An 18,275-nucleotide genomic window follows, 5' to 3' on the forward strand; every position below is an offset into this window, starting at 1 on the left:
CCCAGTACTTTGGGAGGCTGAAGCAGGTGGATGACCTGAGCTCAGGAGTTTGGGACCAGCCTGGGCAACATGGCCAAACCCCATCTCTACCAGAAATGCAAAAAATTAGCCAGACGTGGTGAAGCATGCCTGTGGTCCCAGCTACTCTGGAGGCTGAGGTGAGAGAATTGCTTGAGTCTGGGAAGCGGAGGTTGCAGTTAGCCGAGATAGAGCACTCCAACCTGGGTGACAGAGTGAGAGCCTGTCTAAAAAAAAAAACAAAAAACAAAAAAGGCTGGACACAGTAGTTCACACCTGTAATCCCAGCACTTTGGGAGGCCGAGGCAGGTGAATCACTTGAGGCCAGGAGTTTGAGACCAGCCTGGCCAACATGGTGAAATCCCACCTCTACTTAAAAAAAAAAAAAAAAAAAAAATTGTTAATATATTTGATCATTTCATAGTAGCCCATGTAGCTCTCCAGTAAAAATAATTTATATAGTCACAATAATGTACAATGATGATTCAATTTAAGAATGTTACATGTAATTATTATATATCGGAAGAGTAGTCAAAAGGAAAGTGGAGACATAGTATAAGAGCTAAATGAGCACCTACAATAAAAGTCACTAAAAGTACTATTAAGTTTTTTTTTGTTTTTTTGAGACAGAGTCTTGCTCTGTATTCCAAGCTGGAGTCCAGTGGCACAATTTTGGCTCACTGCAGCCTCAACGTCCCAGGCTCAAGTGAGCTTCCCACCTCAGCCTCCCAAGTACCTGGGATTACAAACACACGCCACCACACCCAGCTTATTTTTGTAATTTTTGTAGAGACAGGGTTTCACCATGTTGCTCAGGCTGGTCTTGAAATCCTGAGCTCAAATGATCTACCCACTTCAGCCTCCCAAATTGCTGGGATTACAGGCATGAGCCACTGTGCCTGGCATATTATAAGCATTTTAATTTAGAATTAGGGATGAAATACCAGGGGCAACAGCTACAAGAGTTGAATACATGATTATAGGTAATGGAACTGAGGGTAAAATGAGAGTTTGCTATTTATTTTGTCATTGCTTGTCTTCTCTTTTTTTTTTTTTTTTTTTTTTTGATATGGAGTTTTACTCTGTCGCCCAGGCTGCAGTGCAGTGGCATGATCTCAGCTCACTGCAAGCTCCACCTCCCGGGTTCACGCCATTCTCCTGCCTTAGCCTCCGGAGTAGCTGGGACTACAGGTGCCCGCCACCAGGCCGACTACATTTTTTTTTTGTATTTTTAGTAGAGATGGGGTTTCACCATGTTAGCCAGGATGGTCTCGAACTCCTGACCTCATGATCTGCCTGCCTCGGCCTCCCAAAGTGCTGGGATTACAGGTGTGAGCCACCGCGCCCGGCCATTGCTTGTCTTCTTTAGAACTTTTGGTTTTGAAAAAAAATTATTTGCACATATTAACTGAAAGCAAATAAATTACAAAGGTCACACATATAAAATAATACTCTATATTGTTCATAACTGCTTATGTATATATAACAGTATAAACAAAATAAACTATGAAGAAACACCATATTCATACTAGTAGCTGCTTATGATGACTGGGGAGAACTAAGAATGAGGATTAGAAGGAATTTCAACTTTATAATAAATTATTTCTTTTATATAATAACAAAAAAGATAGCTGGGCACAGTGGCTCATGCCTAAAATCCTAGTGCTTTGGGAGGCTGAGGTTGGAGAATCACTTGAGCCCAGGAGTTTGAGACCAGCCTAGGCCAACAGAGCAAGACTCCATCTCTACAAAAACTTCAAAAAAATTAGCAAGATGTGGTACCCCACACCTCTAGTTCCAGCTACTAGGAAGGCTAAGGCAAGAAAATCACTTGAGCCCAGGAGGTTGAGGTTGCCGTAAGCTATGACAGTGCCACCGCACCTGCACTCCAACCCCCAGAGCAAGAACACATGTCTCTCTTAAAAAAAAAGGGGGGGGGGGGCGGCTGGGCACGGTGGCTCAAGCCTGTAATCCCAGCACTTTGGTAGGCCAAGGCAGGTGGATCATGAGGTCAGGAGATTGAGACCATCCTAGTTAACATGGTGAAACCCCGTCTCTACTAAAAAAAAAAAAAATTAGCCAGGCGTGGTGGCGGGCACCTGTAGTCCCAGCTACTCGGGAGGCTGAGGCAGGAGGATGGCATGAACCCAGGAGGTGGAGCTTGCAGTGAGCCGAGATCATGCCACTGCACTCCAGCCTGAGCGACAGAGTGAGACTCCGCCTCAAAAAAAAAAAAAGGCCGGCCAAAGCGGGTGGATCACCTGAGGTGAGGAGCTCAAGACCACCCTGACCAACATGGCAAAACCCCGTCTCTATGAAAAATACAAAAAATTAGCTGGGCTTGGTAGTGGGCACCTGTAATCCCAACTACTTGGGAGGCTAAGGCAGAAGAATCGCTTGAACCCAGGAGGCAGAGGTTGCAGTGAGCTGAGGTCACGCCATCGCACTCCAGCCTGGGCAACAAGAGCAAAACTCTGTCTCAAAAAAAAAAAAAAAGAGATGAAGTAAATATAACAAAATATTAACAAGAGTCAGTATTGATTCTGTAGTAGGAACATAGTTGTCTATAGTGTCATACTGTGTACTTTTCTGTATCTTAAAAAATTTCAGCCCGGCGCAGTGGCTCATGCCTGTAATCCCAGCACTTTGGGAGGCCGAGGCTGGCAGATCACCTGCAGTCAGGAGTTGGAGACCAGCCTAGTCAGTATGGTGAAACCCCATCTTTACTAAAAATACAAAAAAAATTAGCTGGGCATGGTAGCGGGCACCTGTAATCCCGGCTACTTGGGAGACTGAGGCGGGAGAATCACTTGAACCCATGAGGCAGAGGTTGCAGTGAGCTGAGATCGTGCCACTGAACTCCAGCCTGGGTGACAGAGTGAGACCACATCTCAAAGAAAAAAAATATATATTTCCCCCTTCCCATACAAATATGCCTAATGAATAAAACCAATCCTAAAAGATTACATACAGTATGTATCTAATTTTTTTACATTTTATATAATGTTATTTGATATAACAACAATTTGGAAAGGACAAAATTATAGAAATGGAGAATAGTGGTTGCAGGGGTTAGGAATGGGGAGGTGGTGGGAAGGAGGTATATGTTTATTAAAGGGCAACGAGGCTGGGTGCAGTGGCTCACTGCAAAGCCTGTGATCCCAGCACTTTGGGAGGCCGAGGTGGGTGAATCAGCTGAGGTCAGGAGTTTGAGACAAGCCTGGCCAACATAGTGAAACCCCAACTGTACTAAAAATACAAAAGTTCGCCAAGCATGGTGGTGCATGCCTGTAATCCCAGCTACTCAGGAGGCTGAGGCAGGATAATCACTTCAACCTGGGAAGCAGAGGTTGCAGGGAGCCAAGATTGTGCCACAGCACTCCAGCTTGGGTGACAGAGCAAGACTCCATCTTAAAAAAGTAAATAAAGATAAAAATATTGAAGGGCAACGAGGGGAGGCTTGTGGTGATAGAACTCTTTGTATATTGACTATGGTGACAGATACACAAACCTACATGTGTGACAAAACTGCATAGAACTAAACACACACAAACAAAGTAAAACTGGGGAAGTCTAAATGAGATTGGTGGATTGTATCAATATTAACATTCTGGCTGTGATATTACACTATAGTTCTGGAAGATGTTATCATGGGATAACTGCAGAAAGGGTACATGTGATATGTCTCTATTATTTCTTACAACTGCAGGTGAATCTACAATTATAAGAAAAAGTAAAAAGAGAAAAGGGAAAGAAAGTCTCTTGGTCCAGGGGAATCCTGGGCAAGAGTGAATATACACTGATAGCCACTTCATAATCCAGAATTCCAAGGGAAACAGTTTGTTCTGTGTAAGTAGCTCTACTGGGAATTGGTGTCAGAGGCCTGGAGCTGATGAGGATTCTAGGTTCTAAATTATCAAGTGGGGAATCAATCATTCAATAGGCAAGACTAGTAAGTCCTCTCATTGGATGAGGGATCTGTTCTCTGATTGTCAAATGGTAGCTGGTTTGGATGATGCCAACAAGACGATCTAAACCCACTTTTTTTTTTTTTTTGAGACAGTCTTGCTCTGTCGCCCAGGCTGGAGTGCAGTGGCATGATCTCAGCTCACAGCAACCTCCATCTTCTGGGCTCAAGCAATTCTCCTGCCTCAGCCTCCCGAGTAGCTGGGGCTACAGGTGCATGCCACCATGCCAAGCTAATTTTTGTATTTTTAGTAGAGATGGGATTTCACCATGTTGGCCAGGATGGTCTCAATCTCTTGACCTTGTGACCCACAGCCTTGGCCTCCCAAAGTGCTAGGATTACAGGCGTAAGCCACCATGCCCAGCCAAACCCACTTTTTTAATGGAGGAAGGGAGACTCCATAGTAGAAGTGACATCTCAAGGGCCTCACAGCAGTTGGTAGCTGCAGAAGCACCAAGAGCAAGGTGAAGAATCCCCAGGAAAAGTGTGCATACTCTTAGATCAGCCTAGCATTCCTCCCTGCTCCAACGTACTTCCTTGATTTAAGACTGCAAGGGAGGTTGGGCACGGTGGCTTATGCCTGTAATCCCAGCATTTGCGGGGCCGAGGTGGGCAGATCACTTGTCAGGAGTTGGAGATCAGCCTGGCCAACGTGGCAAAACCCCATCTCTACTAAAAATACACAAATTAGGCCAGGCACGGTGGCTCACGCCTGTAATCCCAACGCTTTGGGAAGCCAAGGAGGGTTAATCACCCGACGTCAGGAGTTTGAGACCTGCCTGGCCAACACGGTGAAACCCCATCTCTACTAAAAATACAAAATTAGCTGGGCGTGGTGTCACATGCCTGTAATCCCAGATACTCAGGAGGCTGAGGCAGGAGAATTGCTTGAATATGGGAGATGGAGGTTGCAGTGGGCCGATATCGTGCCACTGCACTCTAGCCTGGCCAACAGAGTGAGACTCTGTCTCTAAATAAGTAAATTAATTAATTAATAAACACACACACACACACACACACATATATATACACACACACACACAAATTAGCTGGGTGTGGTGGCACACACCTGTAATTCCATCTACTTGGGAGACTAAGGCACAGAATGGCTTGAACCCACGAGGCGGAGGTTGCAGTGAGTTGAGATCACACCATTGCACTCCAGCCTGGGCGATGGAGTGAGACTCTGTCTCAACAACAAAAAAGACTTTAACGGAATAACGGTTCTGTTTGCAAAAGAGATTGGATGTAAACAGGGAGTCTGGTAGCTGGGCATAGGTAGCACCTATAATTCCAGCACTTTGGAAGGCTGAGGCAGGAGGATCACTTGAGTCCAGGGGTTCAAGACCAGCCTGGGTAAGATAGGGAGACTCTACAAACAATTTTAAAAAATTAGCCAGGCATGGTGGTGCATGTCTGTGGTCTCAGCTACTCAAGAGGCTGAGGCAGGAGAATCAACTGAGCATCAAGTGATGGAGGCTGCAGTGAGCCATGATCATGCCACTATGCTCCAGCCTAGGGGACAGAACAAGACTCTGTCTCTAAAAATAATAATAATAAAATAATAAATACAATAAATAAAATGAAATAAAAATTAAATAAAAATAGGGGTCTGGAGCTGGTAGGGAAGAAACAGAACTGTATGGGAGAAAAGAATACTTTCCCTTGTTGATATGGGATCTGTGTCCCCTATGTCTCCTCTTATTTTCTTCTGCATTCTTGCTCTGATTGACTTCCTTCCCAAGTGCCTCTTCTCTCTGACTTTCCCTGTCTCATTATTTTCCCTCTTTGCTTTGCTAAAAGACTCTGTCCCTGCATCTTATTCAGAGCACACTGACTACACTGGGCAGGAGTTACAAGAGAGAAGAGGTACTCACAGAATCCTAGATTTCTAAAACATTTAAGCTACAAAGGTAGGTGAATATCAGAGTCCAGCAGTCACATATTACACAGAGGAAAACCGAAGTGCTGAGAAGGGAAACAACTTGTGTCGCTCACAGAGGGAATTTTTGGTTAAGTTGGAATATGAGGCTGGGACCCACTAGGACAGCTTCCCTAATTTTCTTTCCTTTTTTTTTTCTTTTTATTTTTTTTCCTTAGACAAAGTCTTACTCTGTCACTCAGGCTGGAGTTCAGTAGCGTGATCATAACTCACTGCGGTCTTGACCTCCCCGGCTCAAGTCATCCTCCAGCGCAGCTGGGACAACAGGAGTGTGCCACCATGCCTGGCTAATTTTTTTGTTTTTTATTTTTGTAGAGGTGGGGTCTTGCTATGCTGCTCAGGTTGGTCTCAAACTCCTGGGCACAAATGATCCTCCTATTCCTTTACTCCCAAAGTGCTGGGTATAGGCCTGAGACACTGCACCCAGCCCTAGTTTCTGCAGTTTTCAAAAGACACAGCTCACTAGTTGGAGAGAAAGAGATTTCTGGGGCAGCCAATTAAAACATGGTAAGAGAAATGACAGTAATATGTTAGATAAATAATCTGACTGGGTGCACTGGCTCACGCCTGTAATCTCAACCCTTTGGGAGGTTGAGGCAGGAGGATCACTTGAGCCTCGGAGTTTAGGACCAGCCTGGGCAACATGCTGAAATCCCATCTCTTCAAAAAATAAAATAGTAGCTGGACATAGTGGCACATACCTATAGTCCCAGCTACTCAGGAGGCTGAGGTAGGAGGATCACTTGAACCTAGGAATTTGAGGAAAATAAAATAGAAGAAAAGGAGAAGAGAAGAGAAAAAAGAAAAAAGGCCGGGTGTGGTAGCTCATGCCTCTAATCCCAGCACTTTGGGAGGCCGTGGCGGGCAGATCACCTGAGGTCAGGAGTTCGAGACCAACCTGGCCAACACCGTGAAACCCTATCTCTGCTAAAAATACAAAAATTAACCAGGCGTTGTGGTGCGTGCCTATAATCCCAGCTACTTGGGAGGGTGAGGCAGGGAGAATTGCTTGAACCTGGGAAGTGGAGGTTGCAGTGAGCCGAGATCATGCCATTGCACTCCAGCCTAGGTGACAGAATGAGACTCCATCTCAAAAAGAAAAAAAAAAGGAAAGAGGGAGGGAGGAAGGAAGGGAGGATCTATGTTCTATGGCCAACAGTACTTATCAAGTAGTTATGAGCCAGAGTTATAAACTAGCTAGATGGTTTTGTGGTAAGATTTGAGTAGAATGAAAATCTCAAGGGGTTAAAGTCCTATGAGGCAACTGTACTCTCTTACTAACTGTGGATTATTTTAAGTGTACTACACCCCTCCTCAAGATGTAATGTTATACCATAAATGTTATGGGGAGAAACTGCCTAAATGAACAAACCAGCGCTCACACTGAGAACTGGAATAGAGAGTAGCCTATTTTGAACCTACTTTAAAAAAAACACTTGCATTTCAGAAAAATATCCAAAAATATGTCCAACAGGTTTATCCTGTTGGTACCAAAGACCTTCAGAAATTTCAGAGCATAGGATGTTGGCAAGAGCACCAAAGCAGAAAGTACCTCTTTCTGCATGTGAGAAACCATCATTTATGTGGGAGTGATGTTGGCTAACACAAGGAAGGGTCTCTGTTAAGCAAGTGAAGGGTGGAAGGAGCTGTTGCCAGAGCCTGCCAGAAGCATCCTGGTAACCAGCTGCTGGCCCACACCTTTCCTACTTACATGGAACAGTGGAAAGTGCCAACAGGGTTCTCACGACGAATGTCTTCATATTCCTCATAGATTCCTTGCTTTTGCCTGGCGTTAACATAGTCCACCAACTCTTGGATGGTCATAGCATGGGGACCTGGAACATGTACTGAGTCCCAGTCTAAGGCAGGAGGGAGGGAGAACAGGATGATCTCATCGAAGGGATCTGGATGGCCGTTCACCTGTGGTAGGAACTGGAAATTCCAAGTGGCGAGATCAATTTTGACGTACCCACCCAGGTTTTCTGGAAGACACTCCCTGGGCAGATGCTGCGTGACCTCAGATGTCTTTAGTATCTGAATCTAGAAAGTTAGAAAGAACCATGTAAGTATGTGGGGAGAGGGAAAGGCATATAGAGAGTGATAAAGAATAAATGTGTTGGGCCGGGCGCGGTGGCTCAAGCCTGTAATCCCAGCACTTTGGGAGGCCGAGACGGGCGGATCACGAGGTCAGGAGATCGAGACCATCCTGGCTGACACGGTGAAACCCCGTCTCTACTTTAAAAATACAAAAAACTAGCCGGGCGAGGTGGCGGGCGCCTGTAGTCCCAGCTACTCGGGAGGCTGAGGCAGGAGAATGGCGTGAACCCGGGAGGCGGAGCTTGCAGTGAGCTGAGATCCGGCCACTGCACTCCAGCCTGGGCGGCAGAGCAAGACTCCGTCTCAAAAAAAAAAAAAAAAAAAAAAAAAAGAATAAATGTGTTTATATCAGGTTTGGGGGATGGGATGAGATTTTCTTGAAATACAAGGTATACTGTAAAAGTAGTAGACTACATTTCATCTGCCTGAGATTTAAGTCCTATGAATTTGCCAGATAAAAGTGTGAACTCCCAGAATGTATATAAAATTCACTCCTGGAATTAGGGACACTGTTATACATCTTCTGAAAGGATGATATAGTGAACGAAAGCTTTATATTATTAACAAGGCTTCCCAGCATCGCTGCATGCTGGTGACTCTTTTTTTGGCCACTAAGAATGCATAGGTAGTAGTTATTTTTGTCAACCCCATACTCAGACAACCAATTCTAAGACCTGTTAGCTTGTGTTTTACTCAGCTTGGTATAACTGTTCACAAAGATAGGATTCTATGAAAGCAACACACCCAGAGGCAGGGTAGCCCAGGAATAATGTTAGATAACACTTTTGTTTTGAGACAGGGTCTCACTTTTTCACCTAGCCTGGAGTATAGTGGCGCGATCAAGGCTCACTGCAGCCTCAACCTCCTGGGCTCAAGTGATCCTCCCACCTCAGCCCCTCAAGTAACTGGGACTGCAGATGCACACCACCACGCCCAGACAATTTTTTTGTAGTAATCATAAGACTTAATGCTGCTCTTTGCTTGGACATAGCCATGCTGGAGCAAATTAGCTTAACTGGTTCTCCTTAGGATCTCTGTGGAATGGGGATGCTCTTCCTCCTAAAAGCTCATCTCTTTTGCTGTTGCCTCTTCTTGGAATGCCTTCTTTTCCTCCTCTGCCTCTTCATGGACCAGCACAGCTCACCTCTTCTGTGAAGTCTTTCCTGACTGCTTGAGGCAATATGCCCCTCTGCATTCCTGCAGAGCCAAAGTTCTCATACGTGTATCTCTGTGTTCCCTATCAAGACCATAAGCTCCTTGAGGGTGGACTATCTCACTTAATTTTTAATTATCAGGAACCAGTGCTTCATCTACAAAAAGTACTTAATATATTTTGAGTTTATACATGTATGCATAATTCCTATCATTCAAGTGCAAGAACTTGCCTATGGAATCCTCTCAAAGAGTTATCTTAGAAAAGATCTCTCCAGCTGGCATGGTGGCTCACACCTGTAATCCCAGCACTTTGGGAGGCTGAGGCAGGTGGATCACCTGAGGTCAGGAGTTCGAGACCAGCCTGTCCAACATGGTGAAACACCATCTCTACTAAAAAAAAATACAAGAATTATCTGGACGTGGTGGTGGGAGCCTATAATCCCAGCAACTTGGGAGGCTGAGGCAGGAGAATCACTTGAACCTGGGGGTTGGAGGTTGCAGTGAGCCAAGATCATGCCATTGCACTCTAGCCTGAGCGACAAGAGCAAACCTCCATCTCAAAAAAGAAAGAAAAGATCTCTCATGGCCGGGCATGGTGCTCACGCCTATAATCCCAGCACTTTGGGAGGCCGAGGCGGGTGGATCACAAAGTCAGGAGATCAAGACTCTATCTTGGCTAACACAGTGAAACCCCATCTCTACTAAAAACACAAAAAATTAGCTGGGCGTGACAGCATGCGCCTGTAGTCCCAGCTACTAGAGAGGCTGAGGCAGGAGAATCGCTTGAACCTGGGAGGCAGAGCTTGCAGTGAGCTGAGATCGCACCACTGTACTCCAGCCTGGGAGACAGAGCAAGACTCCATCTCAAAACAAACAAACAAACAAAACAACAACAACAACAAAAAACCACGGTGGCTCACGCCTGTAATCCCAGCATTTTGGGAGGCCAAGGCGGGCGGATCATGAGGTCAGGAGTTCGAGACCAGCCTGGCCAATATGGTGAAACCCCATCTCTATTAAAAATACAAAAATTGGCTGGGCGTGGTGGTGTGTGCCTGTACTCTCAGCTACTCGGGAGGCTGAGGCAGAAGAATCGCTTGAACTCAAGAGGCGGGGCTGCAGTGAGCCGAGATCATGCCACTGCACTCCAGCCTGGGCGACAGAGTGAAACTCCGTCTCAAAAAAAAAAAAAAAAAAAAAAGAAAGAAAGAAAAAAAAGAAAAGATCTCTCCTACTTTGTGTCATTAGGTGTTTAAGTAGCTAACACAGAAACAAATGTCTTCATTTTCATATGTCCTATCTTTTAATGGCTGCAATCAGTAACTGAGACCATAAAACTTTTAATCATGGGACACTCAGGAGATTATAACAGAATTAAAGTTTTTGGTTTTATTGTGGTGACAGGGTCTCACTATACTGCCCAGGCTGGTCTTGAACTCCTGGCCTCAAGCAATCTTCCCGCCTTGGCCTCAGACTCCCAAAGTGTTAGGATTATAGGCATGAGCCACTACACTCGGCCCAGAATTAAGGTAATTTTGAACGCTTTTGAAATTGGGAAGCAACAAGATGTTCTGAGAAAACAAATGCCAGGAATAAATGTAGAAAGAGACATAATGAAAAACTTTCCTCCACAACCCTGGTGGCCAAAGGGATTGAATGATGTTTCCAGTTGAACAAATTCAAATGCCAGTTCAACGAATACAATTATATTACAAGCTGTTAAATATTAAAGGCCTATGCAGCTCTAGGATAAATTTTGGAAGTAGCAGCTATCTCTAAGTTACCTCCAGGACACAATCCTTCAGTACTATCTTATGCAAGGTGCTATAGGAAGTGAGAACCAGATAAACTGTGTCTAGTTTCAAACTTCAAGAAGCTTGTAGTACAGTAAGAGAGGCAGTCTGTATTGAACTGACTAATGAATCAGGTAGAGAATATGAGTGAATGCACTAACAGAAGCAGAACAGGCTCTAGGAGACACGCCAAGAGGATTTTTTGAAGGTAGAAAATTAGTTGGCAGGAATTCAGTGGTAGAGATGAGAATGTATCTATTCCCCTCCAAATAAAAAAGGGCGAGCTTGCCTTACCCTCTCCCGGACTTTGTCCTTCAGGAGGAGGCTGATGATGGAATAGGGCACTCGGAACCATATGGGTGCCCCCACAATCAGTACTTTCTTCAAACGAGCTGGAAATGCTCCCTGTGGAGAAAACACATAAGTGTAATGGAACCTGTGACTCTTCAAGCCCAAGTTTAGGTTTTCTGCTCTTCTCCCCATTCTTACCCAGCAGGGGGAGTCTATAGCCTAATTCAGGTTTGACCTCAGCAGCTACAGGAAAAGTGGTTAAACAAACTAAAGAAATTAGAAGCTGATTTACCTTTAAAAATAACAATGTTAAGTTCTTGTCTACCATAAGCTTTATGAATCAGAAACTATTCTGACTTCTCAACAGATATCCTACACATACCACACATCAACATACATATATGCCTCCTAAAAAAGTTCTGTTACTAAAATGAAGGAAAAATAATATTATGAATAAACTGAACATTAAACATTTCTCGACCAGGCACGGTGGCTCATGCCTATAATCCCAGCACTATGGGAGGCTGAGGTGAGTGGATCACTGGAGGTCAGGAGTTCAAGACCAGCCTCGCCAACATGGTAAAACCTGTCAGTACTAAAAATACAAAACTAGCCAGGTGTGGTGGCAGACACCTATAATCCCAACTACTCAGAAGGCCAAGGCAGGAGAATCACTTGAACCCAGGAAGCAGAGGCTGCAGTGAGTTGAGATCACGCCATTGCACTTTACCCTGGGCAACAAGAGCGAAACTCTGTCTCAAAAAAAACAATATGGCTGGGCGTGGTGGCTCACGCCTGTAATCCCAGCACTTCTGGAAGCCGAGGCGGGCAGATCACTTGAAGTCAGGAGTTTGAAACCAGCCCGGCCAACATGGTGCAACCCCATCTCTACTAAAAATACAAAGATTAGCCAGGCATGGTGGCATGCGCCTGTAATCCCTGCTACTTGGGAGGCTGAGGCAGGAGAATCGCTTGAACCTAGGAGGTGGAGGTTGCAGTAAGCCAAGATCGCGCCACTGCACTCCAGCCTGGGCAACAAGAGCAAAACTCCATCTCAAAATAATAATAATAATAATAATAATAATAATAATAAATAAAAATTTAAAAATTTAAAAAATTTCTCTTTCATAACTTTTCATTCAGTCTGATGTATGCATAATCATTTTTTAATCTATTCGTTCATCTATGTATTTACCAATCAATAAATATAATCTAATGTGCACTATGGCAAACGAGATCTAAAAAAAGGAGATACCCTCATCCACACATGATATGAAGATGAAAAAATCATTCATTCCTACTCCACAGTGCTTAGTTTTTTTGTTTGGTTGGTTGTCCGGTTTTTGTTTTGTTTTGTTTTTGAGACAGGGTCTTGCTCTGTTGCCTAGGCTGGAGTGCAGTGGTACAATCACTGCTCACTGCGTCCTGTACTTCCCAGGCTCAAATGATCCTCCCACCTCAGGCTCCCAAGTAACTGGGACTGAGCCACTACACTTGGCTAATTTTTGTATTTTTAGTAGAGACAGAATTTCACCATGTTGGCTGGCTGGTTTTGAACTCCTGACCTCAAGTGATCTGCCTATCTTGGCCTTGGCCTCCCAGAGTTCTGGGATGATAGGCATCGATCCACTGCTCCTGGCGTGAAGTTCTTAATTTTTTTTTTTTTTTTTTGAGATGAAGTCTCGCTCTGTCACCCAGGCTGGAGTGCAGTGGCCAGATCTCAGCTCACTGCAAGCTCTGCCTCCCGGGTTTACGCCATTCTCCTGCCTCAGCCTTCCGAGTAGCTGGGACTATAGGTGCCCCGCCACCTTGCCAGGCTAGTTTTTTGTATTTTTTAGTAGAGACAGGGTTTCACCATGTTAGCCAGGATGGTCTCGATCTCCTGACCTTGTGATCCGCCTGACTCGGCCTCCCAAAGTGCTGGGATTACAGGCTTGAGCCACCGTGCCTGGCCAAGTTCTTAATTTTAATATGGTTAAATGTTTTCTTTTCTGGTTAGTGTATTTTGTGTCTTAAATCCTTTTCTATTTTAATGTCAGAAAAAGTACTATTTTTTTTTTTTTACTGGTCTACCACTGATTCCACCATGTGTATTAATTTTTCTAAGTTGGTTTTTTATTGTAAAATATACACAACAAAATTGACCTTTTAAAACATATTAAGTGTACAATTATTGGCATTAAGTATGTTCACAATGCAGCCATCACCACTATTCATTTTCAGAACTATTTCATCATCACAAACAAAAACCCTGTACCCATTAAACAACATATCCCTATTCCCTTCTCCCCCTAATCCCTAGTAACCTTGGTTCTACTTTCTGTCTCTATGAATTTGCATATTTTTGGTCCTCATATTATTGGAATCGTACTATAGTTGTCCTTTTTTGTCTTGTTTATCCTACTTAGCATAATGTTTTCAAGGTTAATCCATATTGTAGCATGTCTCAGAATTACATTGCTTTCTAAGGCTGAATAATATTTCCTCATAAATATACCAATTTTTCTTATCTATTAATCCGTTGATGGACATTTGAGTTGTTTCCACTTGTGCACATTGGTTGTTTCCACTTGTCCATTTGAGGAGCTATTTTCTTTTAAAAATTTAAACTTTTGTTTTTGTCCTTTTGTTTTTTTTTGAGATAAGGTCTCACTCTGTTGCCCAGGCTGGAGTACGGTGGCACCATCATGGCTCACCATAGCCTTGACCTCCCAGGTTCAAAGTGATCCTCCTACCTCAGCCTCACAAGTAGAATGTGCCACCATGCCTAATTTTTGTATTTTTGTAGAATAAAAATACAAGTGGTTTCATCGTGTTGCCCAGGCTGGCTTCAAACTACTGGGCTCAAGCAATCTGCCTGCCTTGGCCTCCCAGTGTTGGGACTCCAGGTGTGAGGCTCCACACCTGGCCTGTTTTTGCTATTTAAGACTTTAATCTATCTGAAGTTGATTTTTGAACATAGTATGAGATGTAGGAATCTGACATTTTTTTCTATATGGGTAGCTGTTTTGTTTTCCACCTTTACATATTAAAAAGTCCCTCCTTTCCCCAACTTAGACTTTCTATTTGTCAGTTTTAACAAAGTCACAATATCCGGGGGAATAAATATGACACAGGTAATTTAATTAACCATGTAACCATCATTCTGATTATTCAGTTTGTTATGACACAGGTAATTTAATTAACCATGTAACCATCATTCTGATTATTCAGTTTGTTTTCAGGCCTAAATAATCCTGATATGCTCATTTTATCTTTTCCTTTTCATTCTTTTTTGAAACTCAATTCATTTTTTTTTTTTTAGTCTCACATGGTCACCCAAGCTGGAGTGCAGTGGCACGATATCTGCTCAAGGGTTCAACCAATTCTCCTGCCTCAGCTTCCCGAGTAGCTGGGATTACAGGCGTGCACCATCACGCCTGGCTAACTTTTTTGTATTTTTAGCAGAGATGATCTTTGACCATGTTGGCCAGGCTGGTCTTGAACTCCTGGCCTCAAGTGATCCGCCCATCTCGGCCTTTCAAAGTGCTAGGATTACAGGCATAAGTCACTGTACCCAGCCTCCTTTTAAATTATTTTAAGAAGCTGTTTCTAAGACTGGGATTATTTGGCTAAAGATTATGAATATTCTTTTTTTTTTCTTTTTTTTAAAGACAGGGTGTTATCAACTGGGCTGGAATGCAATCATATGATCATAGCTCACTGAAGCCTCATATCCTGGGCTCAAGTGATCCTCCTGCCTCAGCCTCCTGGGTAGCTGGGACAATAAGCACATACCACCACATGCAGCTAAATTTTGTAGAGTCAGGGTCTTGCTCTGTGGCCTAGACTGGTCCTGAACCCCTTGCCTTAGGCAATTCTCCCACCTCAAACTCCCAAAGGGCTGAGATTATAGATTTAAGTCACTGGAGTCAGCTTAAGATATTATTTTTAATTATCTAAAATAAATATGCAGTAAATACTCTTTTTATAAATCTTTGTTTTCCTGATTGTTTCCTTAGCATATAATCTCAGAAATACAACTGATCAAAGGGTATGTGCATTTTTTTTTTTTTTTTTTGAGACGGAGTCTCGCTCTGTCGCCCAGGCTGGAGTGCAGTGGCGCGATCTCAGCTCACTGCAAGCTCCGCCTCCCGGGTTCACGCCATTCTCCTGCCTCAGCCTCCCGAGTAGCTGGGACTACAGGCGCTGCCACCACGCCCGGCTAGTTTTTTTTTTGTATTTTTAGTAGAGAAGGGGTTTCACCGTGTTAGCCAGGATGGTCTCGATCTCCTGACCTCGTGATCCGCCCACCTCGGCCTCCCAAAGTGCTGGGATTACAGGCGTGAGCCACCGCGCCCGGCCAGTATGTGCATTTTTAAGGATTTATAATGCCAGATGCCTTCCAAAACGTGTTAACAACTTACTGAACTGACAGTATATGAGGGTGCTATAGAGTCATTTATTTATTTGAAAAACAAACAAATTTTTATTGTCTAGAAATATATATTTTAAAAATCCCCCAGAAAAGATGCTATTCTCTCATTTTCCCATCCTCTTCCTCTTTCCACACCTCTGAGACAAAGGACATTATTATAGTTTAGTAAAACTTCATCCAGATGTCCAGACAATACCCCAACTATGTATTCTTCTGTATTTGCAAGCTACATGTTCATATAGATACATCTATAGATCTGGTTCATCTACAGATACCAGTTAGCCTTTGTAATCCATTCCCCACTTAAGTTTCACCATCACTGGCTTTTCTGTTAATCCCTTGAGGAAAGGTTTGGGATTCAGGGGTAAATCCTTTATAACCACAGGAGAACGCTGCAGGCTATTCTCCACTGACCAAGCTGCCACCCATCTCTCGTGACTGCAGCAGGTACCCCCAGACAGTCATGTAAATGGACTAGGCCCAGGTCTGTAGTTCTTTGCTCTGAAAAAACAGATGTAATAGCTTCTATTTTCTATTTATCATTTTGTGGAAATAACAGGTGTTTCCCTAGAATGGTTTTTGATTTGGTGTTAAAAGGACCTTGGACATTTAGGCCCTGAAATAAATTGTTGCATCTTTGAAGGAAAAGATGAAAGTAGTTTATCACACTTCAGTGAAGAGGCCTTTGGAGAAGTTTGTTCTAGATGCTGTATATTCGCCGTAGAGGAGTGCTGGGGATTCCCCAAATCAGTAGAACTAAAGGAAAACTGAAGAGAACAGAGTGACCTGTCAGACTGAGAATCAGTCTTTTGAGGCTGGGTATGGTGGCTCACACCTGTAATCCCAGCACTTTGAGAGGCCAAGGTGGGCAGATCACTTGAGGTCAGGAGTTCGAGACCAACCTGGCCAACATGGTGAAACCCCATCACTACTAAAAATTAGCCGAGTGTGGTGGTAGGCACCTGTAATGCCAGCTACTTAGGATGCTGAAGCAGGAGAATCACTTGAACCCAGGAGGCAGAGGTTGCAGTGAGCCGAGATCACGCCATTGCACTCCAGCCTGGGGGACAGAGAGACACCCCGTCTCAGAACAAACAAACAACAAAAAAGAATCAGTCTTTTGAAAGTGGCAAAAAGGGCTGGGCACGGTGGCTCACGTCTGTAATCCTAGCACTTTGGGAGGTCAAGGCTGGTGGATCACTTGAGGTAAGGAGATCGAGTCTAGCCTGGCCAACATGGCAAAATCCTGTCTCCACTAAAAATACAAAAATTAGCTGGGTGTGGTGACAGGTACCTGTAATCTCAACTACTTGGGAGGCTGAGGAAGGAAAATCGCTTGAACCTGGGAGGAGGAGGTTGCAGTGAGCCGAGATAGCACCACTGCACTCTATTATGGGAAAAGGAGCGAAACTCTCTCTCAAAAAAAAAAAAAAAAAAAGAAAAAAAAGTGGCAAAAAGAGTAGGCTAGAAGATACTACCTACAATTCCTCTTTTTTTTTTTCTTTTCTTTTGGATTTCTTGGGAACGATTTCTTCCTAGTTAGACCACCAGTGTTGCATGGTAACCCCATCCATGAAAAGGGCTGGAATATTGAAAAACTGCATGAAACTAAGTTCTGTGGGTCGGGCACAGTGGTTCACGCGTGTAATCCCAGCACTTTGGGAAGCCAAGGTGGCTGGATTGCTTGAGCTCAAGACCTTGAGACCAGCCTAGGCACTATGGTAAAACTCCATCTCTACAAAAGATACAAAAATTAGTTGGGTGTGGTGGCGCATGCCTGTAATTCTAGCTACTCAGGAGGTTGAGGCATGAGAACTGCTTGAACCCAGGAGGTAGAGGTTGCAGGAGCCAAGATCGTGCCACTGCACTCAGCTTTGGCAACAGAGCAAGACTTGGGTCTCAAAAAAAAAAAGAACTCTGTTAGTCAAAGAACTTCATAAAAAGTGAAAAAACAAGCTATAAATTAAGAGACAGTTTACTGTGCGCACACATTATATGTGTGTATATATATGTATCTTTATGGATTAGAATCAATAATATATTAAAAACTATTAATTCCTAAATGGAGAAATCATAAATAGACATTTCACAGAAGAAGAAAAAATATACAGCTAACAAATATATGAAGAGATAGTTAATTTCACTAATAAAAGAAACGCAAGCTATACCACAAGATACCATTTCATATCCATTTGATTGAGAAAAAAATTAAGAAATCTGACATTAGTAAGTGCCGAAGAGGATGCAGACCAACGAAAATCATTACACATGGCAAGGGGGTACGACCACTTTGAAACACAGTTTGACATTGTCTTATAAAGTTAAATCTTCACAGACTTTAGGACCCAACAATCCACTCCTAGGTGTATACCCTAGAGCATGCATTCTCAATGGGGGAGATATCACCTCACCAAAGGGGTAAAATTAGTAGGAGAACAGGGTGAGGTGAGCCAGAAAAAAAAAAAGAAATCGGGCCAGGTGCGGTGGCTCACGCCTGTAATCCCAGCACTTTGGGAAGCCGAGGCAGGCAGATCACGAGGTCAGGAAATTGAGACCATCCTGGCTAACACGGTGAAACCCTGTCTACTAAAAATG

The 18,275-nt window shown here is 43.7% G+C and overlaps 1 protein-coding gene and 1 pseudogene across 1 annotated transcript in view; both read right to left on the reverse strand.

Annotated features, from left to right (window-relative positions):
• The window catches only part of PTPN9 (protein tyrosine phosphatase non-receptor type 9), a 110,300-nt gene that overhangs the window by 26,229 nt on the left and 65,796 nt on the right, over nucleotides 1-18,275 (reverse strand). Inside the window, exons 6-7 of the mRNA XM_005560121.4 lie at nucleotides 11,267-11,377; nucleotides 7,639-7,967 (exon numbers count right to left, since the gene is read on the reverse strand). Coding sequence (XP_005560178.1) covers nucleotides 7,639-7,967; nucleotides 11,267-11,377 — 440 coding nt within the window. The remainder of the gene's footprint in view (nucleotides 1-7,638; nucleotides 7,968-11,266; nucleotides 11,378-18,275) is intronic.
• On the reverse strand, nucleotides 15,630-16,138 carry LOC135971566 (small nuclear ribonucleoprotein F pseudogene; annotated as a pseudogene).

The sequence above is a fragment of the Macaca fascicularis genome, chromosome 7 (assembly GCF_037993035.2).
Source record: "Macaca fascicularis isolate 582-1 chromosome 7, T2T-MFA8v1.1".
Taxonomy (NCBI): Eukaryota; Metazoa; Chordata; class Mammalia; order Primates; family Cercopithecidae; genus Macaca; species Macaca fascicularis.